The sequence below is a fragment of the Trifolium pratense genome, linkage group LG2 (assembly GCF_020283565.1).
Source record: "Trifolium pratense cultivar HEN17-A07 linkage group LG2, ARS_RC_1.1, whole genome shotgun sequence".
NCBI lineage: Eukaryota > Viridiplantae > Streptophyta > Magnoliopsida > Fabales > Fabaceae > Trifolium > Trifolium pratense.
Window position 1 is genome coordinate 19986105 of NC_060060.1, and position 18335 is coordinate 20004439.

Consider the following 18335-nt stretch of genomic DNA (forward strand, 5'->3'; position numbering starts at 1 on the left):
CATTACATAACAACTATTAATGTCCATAAAAAAATTCTAAAAATGTGTCAAAAGAAAAAAGGAGTATGAAAGACCGGAAAAGAACTAAAGAAAACCAGAAAGCACTTGACCCTTGAATAGGTAAGTCCACACATTTTCTCATTTTTCCTCTCCAACTTCACAGCTAAAAGTCTCAACCCAAGCAAATTAAAACCTTATTATTATTATTATTATTATTATTATTATTATTATTATTATTATTGTGCCCTTTGAAAAAGCTACTCTTCATTAAATTGTTATAAAACTAGATAATTTTAAACATCACCATCACCATCACATTATATGTTCATATAAATACATACTACATTCAGTAATAATACTAAATATAAAATTATTCAAGTGAGTGCGGCGAGATGTTCATTTTTCTAAAATAAAACAAAATTAATTTTTTTTAAATAAAAAAAAAGAAGATACGGAATTGTTGATTACTTAACTACCAGTAGTAGTATTTGTATTGTGTGTGACCTTTATCTTTTTCTTTGAAGATTAGTAGTGGCTATCTCTAACAAGAGAAGAAGAAGTTACATAAGCGCGTTTTGGCGTCGCGGTCATGGAGGAAATGTACGGAGTACCATCAACGGTTGAATACGGCGGTGACAAATCACTTATGACACCGGAGAATCTAATTTTTCCTAATGACTACAACACCTTCCTCATGTCCACTTCATCCACAACCCGAATTCCTATGTTCGGATCCGACGATATCTTCACCGCCGCAGCTGAACCTTCTTCCGCCGCAATTCATCATCACGTCCCACCATCTACTGTTATGAAATCCAAAATCGCTTCTCATCCTTACTACCCTCGCCTCCTTCAAGCTTACATCGATTGTCAAAAGGTAAATTAATAAATTAATTCATCTTCACCGTCACCGGAATCGTAACTGTAACTGTTTCTATAACAAAATTCTGTTACGATTTTGTAGGTTGGTGCTCCTCCTGAAATAGCGCGTTTGTTAGAGGAAATTCGTCAAGAAAATGATCAAGTTAAAAGAGACGTAGTTGTTTCCACGTGTTTTGGAGCCGATCCCGAGCTTGATGAATTTATGGTCCCCCCTTTAATCCTTTTCTTTGTTCTTCAACTGTCTCTTTTCCGCACGCACACAAAATATTTATTTATTTATTTAATTCAAAAATTGAAAAAAAAAATTAAAATAAAATGCTACTTTTGTTTTTGATTGTGAATTTTTGTGTGCTGATTTTTTTTTCTTTTTTCAGGAAACTTACTGTGATATGCTTGTGAAGTATAAATCAGACCTTACTCGACCTTTTGATGAAGCTACAACTTTTCTAAACAAGATCGAAACTCAACTTAGCCATCTCTGCACTGGTGCTTCAGTTCCAACAGCTTCTGGTTTGTTCTTCTTCTTCTTCTTCTTCTTCTTCTTCTTCTTCTTCTTCTCTCTCTCTCTATCTGTTAGTGGTTGTTTTTGGAACTCGATGTTTGTTGATAACTGTGCTAATTTCTGCTATAACTGTCTGTAGTAATGTCTATGGTTTGATTTTGTTTTGTTTTTGTTTGTTATCCTTTTGTGGATTAGTGATTTTGTTTAACTTTAACTAATTTTGGTTGTTGAGATTTGAGAAACTGTATTAAACATGGACTACACAGATTTCGAAGTAATTAATTAGGAAAAATAATTAACAATAGTAGAAGAAGAAAGGTAAAACCCTAAAAACTTCCGCATCAAATGATTATTATACACATCAACATACTCTCTTTCTATGTCTGTGCAGTTATAACGTGTGTGTTTTTTGGAATGCTTTTCAGTTTTTCACTGTTAAACTGAAATTTGTGATGATGTTTGATTATAGGAGAAAATGAAAAGTTTGTGTTGTTTGGTCATTCAAACCTTGTGCCTTTTTCAGTTTCTAGCGTCTCTACTCTAGAGATTTTTGTCTTGTTTGTACTTTTGAGTTTTGAGTGGTTAGCATCACCCTCATACTTCATTTTCTTCATAGTTTTCAATTTTTTTTTGTTTTATTACTCCTTGTGATTATTGTTATGAACAACAAGGACATTACAAAGGTTGTTAATAGTAACCTCGATTCTATACACTGACCAAATATTAGTAGATGATGATATCCTATATTCTTAAATAGGCCTATTGATTCTCCCATCTACTACCTATCAAATTGTTTTTTTTTTTTTTTAAGATAAAGAGGCAAAAACTACTTAAACTCACACACAACTGCGAGGTCTTGAGTTCAAACTTGGTGAAAGCGTCTAACATAACAATATTGACATGTGTCAGTTTAGCTAGGGCTTATGGACAAATCAATCACCGTTCCTACTTTTATTTCGTTGTAGTATAGTTTTAATTTTAATATAGTTCTATTTTCTTATGCTTTCCAACTCATTGAGACACATCTCATGCTTAATCTGATAAAGTTTCTGGTAACAAATTTTATACAGAAAATTCATTCAATGTAGTAGTAGTAGTAACTTGGTTTCGGTTAATAAATTTTGACATACCAACAATGTATTAAATGATATGCATGATATTAAATGATATGCATGACTTCTTCTGAATACCGTTCAAAAAAAACTTCTTCTGAATTGTTTATCTTTTGTTGGTTTTCTATGTAACTCAAAGAAACAAATGTTACAGTGAGTATTTATTTTCAAGATGACATTGTTTTTTATTGGTACTAGCTTAAAGTGACTAAGATTTAGTTATGGGTAAGTTAAAATCAAATTATTGTGATAATCTTCTGTGAGAAGACTCAAAGTAAAACATTTTTTATCATGAAAAGAAAGAGCAGATGCTCATGCTTGAATTTGTTGTAATGAAAACTTCAAAGTTACATGTTCTTCAATTGGAACATCAACATTTAAGAAACACCATTTTTAAGGTGTGTGCCAGCTTCATTTATACTTTCAACTTTCTTATTGTCCCAACAAATCTTCTCATTTAAAATTTATATTTATTTTTCACTAAAATACTCACAAATTTTGATAGGATTTTGCTGATTTTCTGTCTACCAACACAAATAGTATTTACTACTAGTATGAATTTTTATATCGAATTTTAGTATGAAAAAATCTATTTTGCATGAAACCTACATTGTAATTTCATTCATAAATATAATAATATCCTTCCAAAGCAACTGCATTTTGGATTAGATGAACACAACATGATCTGACAGTAATGGCATGCAATGATTCTCCCTTAGTACTTTAATTATATAATGTAGTATCGAGTTCCAATAGAGCACAAGTGATCCGTGGCCATGCTGTTGGTAGGAAGAAAAAAAATGGTCATTGGGAATTGTCTAAAGGGCTGATAGTCTGTCTGTAGTTAAAGTAATGTCTGATTTCTTTAAATAAATTGAATGCAAAGCAGTTTTTGGTTGGTCAAATCATGGTTTTAAGTTGTTGCTGCGAACCGTTATATTGCGGCAAAATGCAATTTGAAAATGGGTATATGACGCCGTTGAAGAGATCTCAAAATTTGCTATATTGTGCGGCAATTTAAAACCATGTGTAAAATTAGCACAATAAGCCCAAAAGTTATTGTCGTTAGCTCAAAAACCAAGTTTTTTTTACAATAGGTCAGAAATCAAAGTTTATTTATTGGTTTCCGTGTTTTCCTTCGTTTCCTCTTTTCTTTCCTAAAACCAAACACACGATAAGGACTCGGCTGATTTAGAATGTGATGGTTTGCTTCTTCCTTCTTCTTTCAGTTCTTAATCTTTCGCATTGTCTATTTAATCTATGATTAGATTGGATTTCTTATATAGTAGTATAATAAAAACTTACACATGCATTTTGTACACTACTTTAGTTAGTATAATAAAAACTTACACATGCATTTTGGTACACTACTATATGGGGTATATTTATTGTGGTTTGTCAACTTTATTTCTTCAGATTTTGTTTTGGTTTTATCAATTTCAAGAATATAAGTTACAATTCCCATACCGATTTGCTGGTTATTGTAGCTGGCACAATATTAAATATAAGTATAAATTTTGAAAGAATATTTTATTATGTTGTAAAGCATGGTCACTGGTCATATTAGTTATGTTTGAAAAATATTGTTGTTTATCGTTTGAAAGTACAAATTACCTTTTCAGTTATTAGCTTTAGCTGTGATGTTTTAATTTGTAAATTAGTACTTTATACTGCATCATAGACGGATTCTCCATACTTTTACAAATAAAACTAATTCGTATTCTTTGCTTCAAAAAAAATTGCTGATAGGATTTGAATTCATTTGTTTATAGTTTGTTCTTTCTTTTGTTCTTGTGGTCCTGCTTCAACCACACTAACAAGCGATAAATTGGATCTTGTGTTTATCATAAGCACGATTTAAGATTCACATGAGTCAATATTAGTCTTTGGTATTGAATGTCTTGTAATAGTTTAGTGGCTAAACATGCACACTTTTAAGTGTCAAGAAGAACCTTATCAATAAAAAAAAAAGTGTCAAGAAAAAGTGAGGAATCCGAGATTCAAATCTTGAGATTCAAATCTCGATCTTTGCCAATAATATTCTTGGTAGCTCCTTGGTAGCTCTCAAGTGAGCTACACTTACAAACATAATTATATTATGTTTATACTAAAATAAAACCTTAATTATAGTTTTCGACTCTTTATTTTCACCCACAAAATTGGTTCTCCTATTTTAAAATCATTTTGTTTTGATCCCTCCATTAAATTTTTGTACTTAAAAATGATGATTTAATATATTTTAAATAAGTGTCATATAAATTAATGGTATTTGAACGATTAAAATCATGAAATGAGATTGGTTTCAATTTCAAGAACGATTAAACACTTTGGTTTCAATTTCAAGAATTATTCATTTTCATACATTAATTAATGAAATGTAAATAATTAATTTATATGGATGAACTTACATCATCATGCTGTATTTATATTAAATTACTTTTTTTAAATATAAAAATATGATAGAGGGATTAAAACTATGTAATTTCAAAATGGGGTACCAATTTCATGAGTGAATAAAAATAAAGCGAACAAAACTCTATTTTAAAATAAAACTAAAATCGCCTAAATTTGAATCCTAAAGTGTTGTTCTCTTTTTCCTTTATGAGTGAAGGCCTGTTGAAGTACAATAAAGTGTATTACATCCAGGCCATATATAAAATGTTGCTCACTTGCTTGAGATTAAGATTAATGATTGTTTTTGACAAAGGAATTAACATTAAATGCTGGTAGTGATAGTGCCAATATAATGTTGGAGTCACCTTCTCAATAGAAAATTAGAAATATATTAAAAGAAATAACATTAAAGTTATTTGCTTAGTCAAAATAAAAAACAATTAAAGTTCTTTGCTAACCACACTTGAATGTAAACATGTGTCATGTCTTACTTTGTACTTCCCTTGGCTGTTCATTCATTACTTTATGTTGTTCTGAATAGATCTAATGTGGTTGAATCCTCTCCTTCACTTTTCTCTCCATCTCTTTCCTTGCTCTCTATTTCTCTCTTAATTTCGATCTCTCTCTTCAATAAAAAGTTTTAAAATAATGATGAGAGTGAGATTAAGAGAGAGATAGAGATGATGGAGAGAGATGGAGAGGAGAGTGAAGGAGAGAATCCAAATCCATTTGATTAACTTTGCGCTGTCTTTGTTGAAAATGAGAATTTGGATAGTGGATACTCTCAAAGTCCATGATGGAATTAGATTAGAAGATGTCAATTTGCAATGTAGTTAGGTGTATTCAATAGATTAGAATCCTCGGATTTTGATCAAATGGTTCACATTTTAACTTTTAAGACAGTTTTTTAGTTTTATTCATAATATAAAATTTTGATGTTAAAATATGGACTCAATCTGGCCATGATCAACTTCATGATTGCATGCGGCCACTGACTTGTGCCTTCGCTAAACCCTGGTCCTAGTTTGTCTTTGATAGGTACTTGAGGCTTGAGAGGATCTAAAATTTGTTGCATTGAACTTGAGACTTGAGATGATCTAAAATTTGTTGCATTGAATACTCCCTTCGGTTCTTATTTTAATGAAAACAGTTACTACTTTTTAGGTTAATTGAATAATTAATCTATTTGAGTTAATATAAACAAAATAAATCAGTTATTCTATAAATTTAAGAAGTAAAATTTTGTCTGCCCTCAATATTCCACTAGATCTCTTACTTTTTCTCTCTCTAAATGTATCTCTCAAGGACTTGAGATGATCCGAACAGTTTTTACATTGTTTTACATCACAACCATCCGATTGTCCGACCTAAAACGTATGGTTAAAAGTTCATTATTTTGCACCGTTCAATGTATCATTAACAGATGAGATTTAAAACTGTAGAAAAATCGTGTGCTTTTCTAAGGCAGCAAATCTGAATCCGAGATGATCAAAATTTGAAAAATGATCCCATGTGTGGCATATAGAATTGTGAAATGAAAGGTGCTTCAAAAAAAAGAATTTTGAAATGAAGGTGCAACCCTAGGTTTCAACTTCATTAAACTTCTTTCATAACCAGAATTGACCCTACACCAAATTAGGCGGTCTAGTGGACTATAGACTGGATATTGGTGGCGGAAAGAAAAAAAAATTATTCCCTTTAAAATTATAGTAATGGACATTAACCGATGAAGAGATCCTTACCCCTAAATATGTTAATGTTTAATGTACCAAAAAACCAGCTGTTAATATTTACTGTTTAGATCATAATAAAGAGTAGACTGGTTTATTATGTGCAGTCTGTCTTTATACGTTTTGCAACATTGTCTTTTTTGTGTTTAAATTCTTTGTCTATTCTATTCCTATGGGACTCAAATTTAGGAATATATAAACCCTAGGTTTTACTAGAAGTCTTGATGTGTGCCTGAATTAGAGTGATCTTGTTATTATGTTAAACAGTAGTATTAAACAGTTAAGTAAAGTGCTAACTGACATTAAAATAGAAATTTTCTACCCCCTCTAATACTTCTCGGATCTCGAAAATAACTTGGATGGACTCTTCAGAAACATGGAATGAAACAAGAAGGAAAACCTTGGGACGTGGTATAATTATTCATGAGAAGAGGAAGTGATTCTGGTGAATACTGATTAGAAGCTTTTACAAAAAAAATCCCGTGTATAGCGGGTGATCTAAATCTAATAATTAAAACTTTCACATGCACTCCCGGAGTTTAAGCTGCAGCTTTTTTGTTTGAGAGAAAAGAACGTTCAATGCCATATGATATGATATACATGAATATCTTCCCCACGCACTCTGCTTCTTTCTGTCTTTGCTATTTTTCGATATTTTGTTCTCTTGCGGTCCATTATGAGTTTCTTTCATTACCCTTTAGATCATTGGAGGTTCCATAACACTTGTCGATTTTCAAATGCAATTTCTTTTAGGGTTATGTTAACGTGTGCCCTAAGGGCACATGATAAGGTATCTTAATATAGAAATACTGCATTTAATAATGTAAGAAATTTAATGCATAAAAGTAAAAATGCACAAGTTCCCATAAATAATTTCTATATTTGCTTCCTTAACATGTGCCCTTAAGGGCACAAGTTAACATTCTCCTTTCTTTTATTTATATTTTACTGGTTAGGTCCCCCTCTCTTTGGAAAAGAAAGCTATCTTATTCTCCTGTGCATTGTTAAAGCTGTTACTTTTCTTCTCTCAGAGTAGTATAGTTTTGCTTTTGGGAAAATATTTCGTACTCATCCCCACTACTGCCATGTTTCTAGGTCTTCATTTCACAATTTTAATGTAAAGTTTTTTTTTATATTTTTAAAATAAATACTAGAGTCACGTTAATAAGAAAACAAAAAAATAAGTTGTGCATTTAAAAGATATTTTTTTTTACATTTTTAATAAGTTGATAATAAGCATTTTAAGATTTTTTATTTCTCACAAATTTTTAGATACTTTTATTTAATATTTTAACCAGTGTCCATGAGATTTTAAATTTTTAGATACTTTTATTTAATTTTTTAGATACTTTTATTATATTTTATTTACTTTTCTTAAATTTGTTCAGCAAGTTCAACTCAATTCATAACATTAAAACGATATGCAGTGGTTTAAGTTTGAATCAGTCCCTCTAAGTATAATTTAATTGGCACAAATATTATATTGTATATATAAATTTGGATTTTAAATTTGAGATCTCGTTTATTTTATGTGAAATTCTAATAATTATTGACAAAAAAAATTCAAACCTTTAATTTTACATTTAAAAATATGAGTCTATCCACTAACAGCAGTAGAAAATAAATTTGAACAACTTGATGTAAGAACTAGTCTCTAAACCAGATTAGATGGTCCGGTAAGTCTGTAAAAATAAAAAAGAAAATTGAACAAAGTTAATGGGTGAATTAAAGAGAGAAACACCCTGTAATGACTGAGTTGTGGCCTTAGGCCTGAAGGGCAAGTGGTGGGTGATACTAGTAAATTGGGTTTTGATGATAGCCGTACATATACATAGCTTTGAATGAATGTGAATAAACTTGGAGTTTTTCTGGATTGGGACATAGTGACAATGGATGGAACCAGGCACTGACACTGATGTTTTCTTTTTCATTACACTTTCTTTTCTTTTTTCTTTATTTCTTTCCAACCTAGGTCTGCTATGATCTGACGTGTACAGTGTACCCTCATGCGACGGTCAAATCCTTGTCGGATTAGGTGGGTGTCAGAAGCAACTTATGGCTACTCGTGGGCTACTAGCCCTATAGTATAAAACATTATTCTTATTTCCTCCATTTAAGTTAGCTGGTCAGAAATTATGAGTGGCCAAACTTCCTCCATAGATTAATTAATTAATTAATTATGTTTTTAAATTTGTATTTTTTAGATACTATCCACTAGTAATATCTTTTGACTAAGAAAAAGAAAACTTATTTTTATATACTAATAATAATTTTTAATTTTTGTTACACAAACTTATTTTTATAGATTTATATACAAATATTCGTATAGTATGATTTGACTGGACATAACTTTTACAAAAAATAAAACTGACTGGACATATGTAAATTTACTTTGGAAATGTTTTGTTCACATGGCTTTCTAATCAACTTTGAAAAAATATTCACCTCAATTAATTAATAGGGATTGAAGATATTGCAATATATAAAGGGGTCATGATTTAATTGAGAATTTTCTACTTGCTCTTATTTATTTTAGGGTGTTGTTAATACGTGCATATAGGGTACATGATTAGACCATCTCCAATGGTATAGTACCTATTAGGTACTCATGGTACTTATTAGGTACTACCATTGGAGCACAACACATTTTAGTACTAAATAGGTACCACTTCTCAAATAAGCACCCTCTCTCTCATAGTACTTAATATAATTTGTGGGACCCATTTATAAATATGTAGAGTTATTGATGAAATGTGTAGTTATTTGTGGGACCGGTTTAGAATTTTTTAAGAGGTGCTGGGTTGGAGAGATTGAGTACTTATTAGGTACTATTATTAAAAAATTATAAATGAGTGATGTGTACATGCGGGACCCACTTAAGTACCCAAAATTAGATTTCTGCATTGTGGATGCTCTAAGGTATCTTAATATAGAAATTTAACATTTAATGATACAAGATATTTAATGCTTGAAAAGTTAAAATGCACAAATTTTAAGGCATAATTTCTATTTTTACAACCTTAACATGTGTCATATATGCACATGTTAATATTTTCCTTTATTTTAAGGGGTAAAATTTTGAACGCTAATAAAGGTAACATAAATAATCACAGGTGAAAATAAATTTAACAATAATAAAGGTAAATATATTATTTTATTCTATTAAAATTTGTTCACTCAATTTGGGTGCATTATTAAATATAGTATTGTCTAAATTATTAATATCATTTAGATTAAGATTGTTCAATTTTTTTTACCATGTGATTTAATTTATTGGGTCGTGCTAACATGTGTTTTAAGAGTATAAGTTAAGGATAATTTAAATAGTAATTATCTTTAAGGACTTTAAACGTAAGTTTTTTTAAAAAAAAATTATGGAAAGGTGTAAAGTCAATGTATTAAAATGAAAATATTTAACTTTTTAAATAAATGTTTGTTTTAATTGGAATCTTAAAGAGGATCCGAGGTATTTCTTAGCAAAACCCATAACGCATAATTTCTAATACAAAATTTCTATCTATATACACTGATAAATGTTAAGGACACATGTTAGTTAATGACTATGAAGAGTGTTATTTGAAGCATGATTTGTTGACAACTTTGGGACATTTTTTATTTCTCAATTTCTTATTGGATAAAAACATTAGAGAGAAAAAAGTCAGAGAATAAGAATGTAACGTCAATATCGGAAAAGTTGTAAAAAAGTTTTATAACGTTACTACATAAAAATTAAATTAGATTTATATTTACTCCATCCGTCTCTTTTTACAAGAGTTACTTTGACTAAAACGTACTATTCATTTATCTTGTTTTGATCGTAATTTTTTAATAAAATATAGATGTAAATATTAGCATATAAGATCTTGTTTAATTTGTTTTGACGAGTATATTCTCATAAAAAAAATAATTTTATATTTTTCATATGCTTTTAATTATTATGAAATAAACTTTAAGGTTTGATTTTTTTACATATATTATTTTTTCGTGAATTGTTAGCACTATATCGTTCATTTTGTATTTTACCAAACAAATGGTGTTTTTGGTGTATATCATTTGTACATCATTGATCTAAATCTTATATTACATTGGCACGAATCAAAGATATTAAACTCAAATAGTTAAAATAGTTAATGTGTTTCTTCTAAGATGAATTGTTTTGAAGAATTTGGGTTCAATTTTTTGTGGGAACAATTTTTTACGAAACTTTTCTTATTTCGCGGCCGAACTCTGAGTTACTAGTCTCATTTTATGAAACCAGGGGTTAAAACCAAAAAAATATTACATTATACTTACCGATTTTGATATTGTATTTGCATTTTATCAACATGTAGTGTTTATAACATTGATGATCTAAATGTTTTTGATATTGTGTTTATTTGGGTAGATGATGGTGCGTCTTCGGATGAAGATCTTAGTACGGGAGATGGTGAAGTTCAAGATGGACAATCAAGAGGAGAAGATCGTGAGCTCAAAGATAGGCTTCTACGCAAGTTTGGAAGTCATATTGGTACTTTGAAATTGGAATTTTCAAAGAAGAAAAAGAAGGGTAAGCTTCCAAAAGAAGCAAGACAAACACTACTTCAATGGTGGAATCTCCACTACAAATGGCCTTACCCAACGGTAAATATTTCATTCCTTCTCTTTCTTGTTTATGGAAACTAGTGAAATCATGAACTCTAAAGAGTTTAATTAATGATATAATGTAAAAGTTAGACTAGTCTTTCATTATATACAAATTTGTTTCTACGGTCAGATCAAATGAGATGTAATGTAATATATTAATCTAACGGTGAGAATTTAGTGTAACGGTGAAAATAAATTTGTGCATAGTGAAAGACATGTCTTACCAATACTGGTTCATATTAGACAAAGTTGGTGATATAGAAAAATATTGAATAAACATTTATGGTCCTTTTAATTTGTAAAAGTTACATGTTTCAAAATATAAGCAAAAATAAGTCAAAAAAAAACTTTGTATTTGGTTAAAGATTTGGACCAAATACATTCATTTTTTAGACCAATTTTTACTTATATTTTGGGACGGAAATATTAGACCACACAAACTTAAGTATTGAACAATTTTTATTCTTTTACCAATGTTTGGTGGACAAAATTTTAGATCACACAAGATGCTTAAGGATTTTTATTCTTATACTCTCCAAAACAGTGATGCTAATTAAAATTGGAGATTAATTTTAGTTTTTTCATCTTAATTTTATGTGATTTTACATATACCAGCAAGCAATTTCCAAATTTCATACTAAATATTCTTGTAATTTTCTTAATTATCCAGGAAGCAGATAAGATTGAACTGGCTAAGACAACAGGATTAGACCAGAAGCAAATTAACAATTGGTTTATTAATCAAAGAAAACGTCATTGGAAACCATCTGAAAATATGCAATTTTCTATGATGGAAAATTTTACCGGACGTTTCCTTTCTGAAGAATGAGGTGCATTTCTCAATCCCAAATGTATATCCTACTAGGTAATTAATTATTGATGCTATTTTCTTTTGTAAATTCTAAATTAAAAAGCAGATTACTGACAGTAAAATGCTTATTTTCCCACAAATATAAAAGGGAAATGGTCATAGTAATTTGCTTCATTTGTACCCTTGATGAATAACTACTACTTGACATTGTCAATGAATGCATATATACTTTGCTTCATGGTCCTAAAATTAGTCTCACTTTCAACTTTTAATTCAATTTTAATTATTCATGGTCCTGGCTAAAATAGGTGTTAAGACTTATTTTGTAATATTACTATGTCTTTTTTACCATTTATAGTTTTCTTTAATATATTTGAGGTGGAACTGAAGAATAACAACTTTGCTGGATATTTTTAGAGACATTCATAAATAGCTTGTTATCTTATCTTGTTTTTTTTTTTTTTTTATGTATCTTATCTTAATTTTTTTAGTAAGAAAGATTATTTATTTATTTTTTTTTTTATTGTTCAAGTTGGTGGTCAAAATGTTACCTCTTAAAATTAGTAAGTTTTATTTTTTATTTTTTTTATAAGCCTTAAAATTAGTAAGTTGAGAATTTGAGTTTCAACTTAATTACACAATATTCTATCAAGTTTCAACTTCGGTCCTGCATATTGGAATGTCTATAGCAACCGAATTATTCTCACACTGAAAAGTTTAATTTGTTAGTATTATACTCCCTCCGTCCCATAATATAACCAAAAATTGGTCAATAAAAGTTGATGTATTTGGTGTAAAATTTGGACCAAATATATTAATTTTTGTTGACTCATTGTTGCTTATATTTTGGGACGGAGGGAGTATGCTAAGAGTGGAAATTGAACTCTTGAATTTTTTTTTGTTTTCACCACCAATTTAATCTTGGTCCGGAGGTCAGTTCTGACATCAAGTGGTTTCAGCCTCCTCCCGATCGCAAGTTGCGGGGGATCGAACCGCGGTTATCCCTACCAAGTTCAGCGTCAATCACCACTGAACCGACTAACGATTGGTGAACTCTTGAACTTTGTTTTACTGTAATTCATTCCCATTCTCCATACACCATAGCAAATATAGGGTCTGTTTGTTTCAGCTTTAAAAAATAGATTTTTTTTTGTATTTTTGAAAATAGATTTTTTGAAATTGTTTTTCAAAATATTACAAATTTTTTATATGTTTTTTGTAAATGGAAACACTAATTTTGACACCATATAACATAAACACACATTATTGAAGATCAAAACATATTTAAAATTACAATTTTTTCAAAAAGTTGTATTTTAAAAATAATTTTTATGAAAATCTATTTGAAATAGCTTCAAAATTAAGTGATTTTTTTCGAAATTTTGATATCCAATTTTTTTTTTCAATAAAACGATCATACACTTAAAATAACTATTCAAACCAAATTTTCATTTGAAGCTTTTATAAAAAAATTCTTTGTAAATTTTTTTTACATAAAATTATGTAACTGTTGGATATAAATTTGGTATTTATCAATTAAATATAATTGGTGGGTCCAACATTTATTTGAAGGTTATATTGTCAAAATATAACTTTCAAATGTTGTGTCGAAGTTCTAATTATGTCGAAGCGGAAGAGCGTCTCGAAAGCTTTGAAAGGCACGTTTGGGTTTAGTTTTGTCAAGAACCTGTCGAAAGTACAGATCGAGTCGAAGGGCTAGTTGGGTCAGGCCCAAAAAGAAACAACAACGGCCCAATAAACATTGGCGCGCGCTGAAGAAGTGAAAGACGAAAGTGGAGAACATGGGTGGACGTGGCAAATCGAAGAGCGTCCAGATGATCAAGAAGCAGTTACCACTTTGTTTTAGTATTTATAGCAGTTTTTCATTCAGAACAGGGGTCACAAAATTTTACACAAAACTCTCTCTGAAATTCTGAGTAGTCAGCGTTCGAACGAAAGGAATATTTGAGGAGAAATGTATGTTTTGTGAACCATTTACTTGTAATTGCTTTACTTTCAATGCAATTTACTTTTCAGCAATGTTCTTTAGTTTAATTTAAGCGTTTTCTTAAGAAACTGTTATTTTCGAGGCGATTCGAACTAGCATTTTCTCTTGTTGTTTGAAATCGATTTAATTCTCAAGTGTTTGTTTTTCTCTGAAAACGAACATTCAAACATTTTTCTAAGTAAACAAAACACAAAATTGTCCTGAGATTTCTAGTTGGTCTCGCGATTTTAAATACTTAAACTAGCGGTTGTTTACCAAATTTTCACTGAATATTGTTGTTTATGCAAAGCCTCAATTGTCTTCGATCTTTAATATCACACTCCTGGCCTCCTGCAAACCTACCTCCTGATATCCAAACCATTAAGCTTCTAGTATTGAGTTTTCTCAGTTTGCACCTTAAGATTTTTGCAATGATTTTTTTGCCAATTCTTTTAACGCTTTTTTCAACCCCTTAAGGACATAACCATTCCAACATTCAAAATACAAATCCTTCCACTTTATTACTAAGCATAATTTGGTTGTGGTCCAATAGTGATCGATCTAGACACCATTAACGGTAGTTTGGCCACTTCAATAACCATTATTTTTTTTTTTCTTTCTTCGTTTACATATTCAAAAACCATTCTTCATAAAACAAAAACTTGTCAATCATACTCATTGACACATTAAATGTACCATTTGAGAGTACGTAGTTCCATATATATATATATATATATATTAAGAAAAGTCGGTAGAATGTTCCATATATATATATATATATATATATATATATATATATATGGGGTTTTCTAACTTAGACCCTAGTTAGGTCTAAGTCAGCAAGGTGCACCTTTTCAATTGGACCAAAATACTCATTCTTTTTAATTAATTAACCAAAATACCCATTAGTAGACGCAGCTCCAGTGTCGCGCGTGTACCGAAGGACCATGGTTACAGACCGTTGATTTCCATCAGACAGCCAAGATCTGATCTCATCAAGACTGTCTGATCAATCAGACAGCCCAGATCATCCTGATCCATCAGATTCCAGCGCCTGCGCCACACTGGATTACAACCTGGAGAGAGAAAAATTTGCTTTTTACAAGTAGGACACGTGTCACACAATGGTTGGCTGGGCGTGATTTTTGTTCATTTAATACTTTGAACTCAATTATTTCGTTGTAAATTAATTTTTTATTTTTTTATTTTTATACCAAAATTCATAATTTTTTTTTGTCTACAAATAGAGACTTGGTTCGTTTGATTTGGACACCGAAAAAAAAACGCAATTTTTCACTACCTTAATCTCATTTTTTGTCTACTAAATACGTTACTTGTGTGTTGTAATTTAACACGCACCACTCAACCAACTCACTGAAACCATTATACCAGGAAAATAATAGATAATATTCTGGAACTTTTGGTATATTTTATGAAATTTTTGGAGACCTGAAACTATTTTTAGTTAATTAAATGAGATAAAACGGTAATTAAAAACTAATGTTTGCTTCTAAAACCATTTTACTGGTAGAATGGTTGCACATAGTTGTATTCTGAAACCATTTTACTGGTAGAATGGTTTCAATGAGTAATTTATTAATTGTGTTTGCTTATGAAACCATTTATCTGGTACAATGGTTTCAGAGAGTTGTAATCTGAAACCATTTTGCTGGTAGAATGGTTTCAGTGAGTTGATGTAAGGTAGTGAAAAATGAGATTAAGGTAGTGAAAAATTGGGTTTTTTTTTCTGTGTCCAAATCAAACGAACCAAGTCTCTATTTGTAGAGAAAAAAAAATTATGAATTTTGGTATAAAAAAAATAAATAAAAAATTAATTTACAACGAAATAATTGAGTTCAAAGTATTAAATGGAAAAAAATCACGCCCAGCCAATCAGACAGCGACACGTGTCCTGCTTTTAAAAAGTAGATTCTTCTCTCTCCAGGGTGTAATCCAGTGTGGTGCACGCGCTGGAATCTGATGGATTCGGATGATCTGGGCTGTCAGATTGATCAGACAGTCTTGATGAGATCAGATCTTGGCTGTCTGATGAAAATCAACGGCCTGTAACCATGGTACTGCGGTACGCGCGCGACGCTGGATCCGCGTCCATTGATGGTAATTTGGTTAATTAATTAAAAAGAATGGATATTTTGGTCCAACTGAAAAGGTGCATCTTGCTAACTTAAACCCAACTGGGTCTAAGTTAGCAGCCCCATATATATATATATATTAAGAAAAGTCGGTAGTATAATAATTCGTCAAAAAAAGTTGGTAGTTTATTTCACTTGAGTCTCTCTCTCTCCAATATATGCTAATTAGGATGTTTTCTCTTTAGGTCCCCATGGTTCTTTTTTCTTCCCTTAAATTTACTTTTTTGCCCTTCAATAAAAACTTCGGTTTCTACGAACCGAATTTTTTTGCCTTGAAAAAAAAATCGGTTTCTGTTAACCAAAGTTTTCCTGAATTTGAACTAGAAAAAACTTCGGTTTCTGCGAACCGAAGTTTTTAGCAAGGGCAAAATTGAAATATTTGGAGTATAAAAGGTACATGAGAGACATAGAGAGAAAACATAGCTAATTAGGGACAGAGGGAGTTTATATCACTTGCTAACTCTAAATCCGAACAAAAGTTTGGAAGGGTTTGATTCCACACTTAAGATCATTATCTTCTCATGACAATTTATCCAGGGTAGGCTCAATAATTTTCAATAGTAAGCTAAGCTTAAAACATATTTAAACTTTTCCTTAAATCTATATCCTCGATTGCTTTTAGAGAAAGCACCAGTTTGTCATACTCTTCTTTGTTGAAGAGTTCTCCCTTAGTATTAACATCCACTTTTATGTTTTGTGGTTTCTCTCAAGAATTCAACAAGACACACCTATTTTTGTCATGTAGTTTAGTAACTAGAAATTCAACGCTTAAAATAAATAAGTGGGGTATCTAAGATTCGAACTTCTTACAATTCTGTATATATAATGTGATGTCCCTACCAATCGAGTTAAACTCACAGGAACAATGTGGTATAACGTATATTATTTGGTAAACATGTTTAATCTAAATCTAAAATTTAAAGTGTATGCGATGCGATGTTTCTTCTATGCAGATAGTCACTGAAGTTAAAACATACAAAAACAATTGTACTAGATGGGTTCTTTTCAAGTGAGAGCCTACACACAAATTAAAAGAAAGCCAAAGAAGAAAAATGATGGTTGTTGTTTGACCCACTGAATTGCTCACATGAAAAATACATTACCGGACTCGATAAAATATACACCATTAAATTTAAAACATATCTTCCGATGAAATTTATATTACCTGGAAATATCTTCTGGTAAATGAGAGGACATGGAGGATCCTAATCAATTTAGGAGGGGCGAAGAGCAATCATATAAAAAAAGAGAGCTTGTGTTTGTGTGAGATTGGGCCTTAGCCCATGTCAATGTTTTTTTTTTTTGATAATCTTAGCCCATGTCAACGTGATGTTGTATAGGATCAAACAGCGTTTTTTTCTTAATATAAATTCCAAAGCAAAGGCTTAAATACTCCACTATAAATAGTTTTCTAAAAATAAATTATCTTAATTATATGAAAAAAGGGGACATGCATTATAAAGTGTAATGACATTGTAAAACCATTTTATACCGTCAAGACACCTCCGCTAAACTCCAATTATATCTCATATTGTATAGTTAAGAATTAATATTACTTATAATTCAAATTTCTAAAATGACCGTTACTTTTTAGGTTATCATGTTATAGGTACGAAATTTTAACCACCATCTAATGAATTATTATATTATAGCTATAGGTACGAAATTTCAACCATTATTTAACAATGACAATCTTAATTGGAGAACATGTTGGACACACAATATAAAATTGTCCTCCTTTCAATTTTCTTTATATATATATATAAAATTGTCCACCTTTCATAAGGACAATTGTGGAAGGATTGGTACAAGCCAAATTTATTTCAAAGATTAACTACATTGAGTGGCTTTAGAATGCAGTCCTAATGAAAAAGTCCGGTGGAAAGTGGCGAATGTGCGTTAATCACACATATTTGAATAAAGTATGCCCCAAAGACTCGTATCCTCTCCCCCAACACTGACAAATTGGTGGATAGTTCATAATGGTACAAACTCCTATCATTCATGAATGCCTACTCCGGCTACAATCAAATCCCTATGTTTGAAGGAGACCGAGACAAGACCGCTTCATGACAATGTAATGCCATTTGGTCTTAAAAGTGCTGGTGTCACATGCCTGCGTAAGATGAACAAAATCTTCA

General features: G+C 30.6%; 1 protein-coding gene across 1 annotated transcript; it reads left to right on the top strand.

Moving 5' to 3' along the window:
* Positions 1-302: 302 nt before the first annotated feature.
* LOC123906869 (homeobox protein knotted-1-like 6) lies at positions 303-12292 on the top strand. Its single transcript, XM_045956884.1, has 5 exons — positions 303-877; positions 965-1087; positions 1257-1392; positions 11005-11240; positions 11914-12292. Exons 1-5 carry the CDS (start codon positions 590-592, stop codon positions 12070-12072), a joined length of 942 nt encoding a protein of 313 aa, XP_045812840.1. The 5' UTR covers positions 303-589; the 3' UTR covers positions 12073-12292.
* The last annotated feature ends 6043 nt before the right edge of the window (positions 12293-18335 follow it).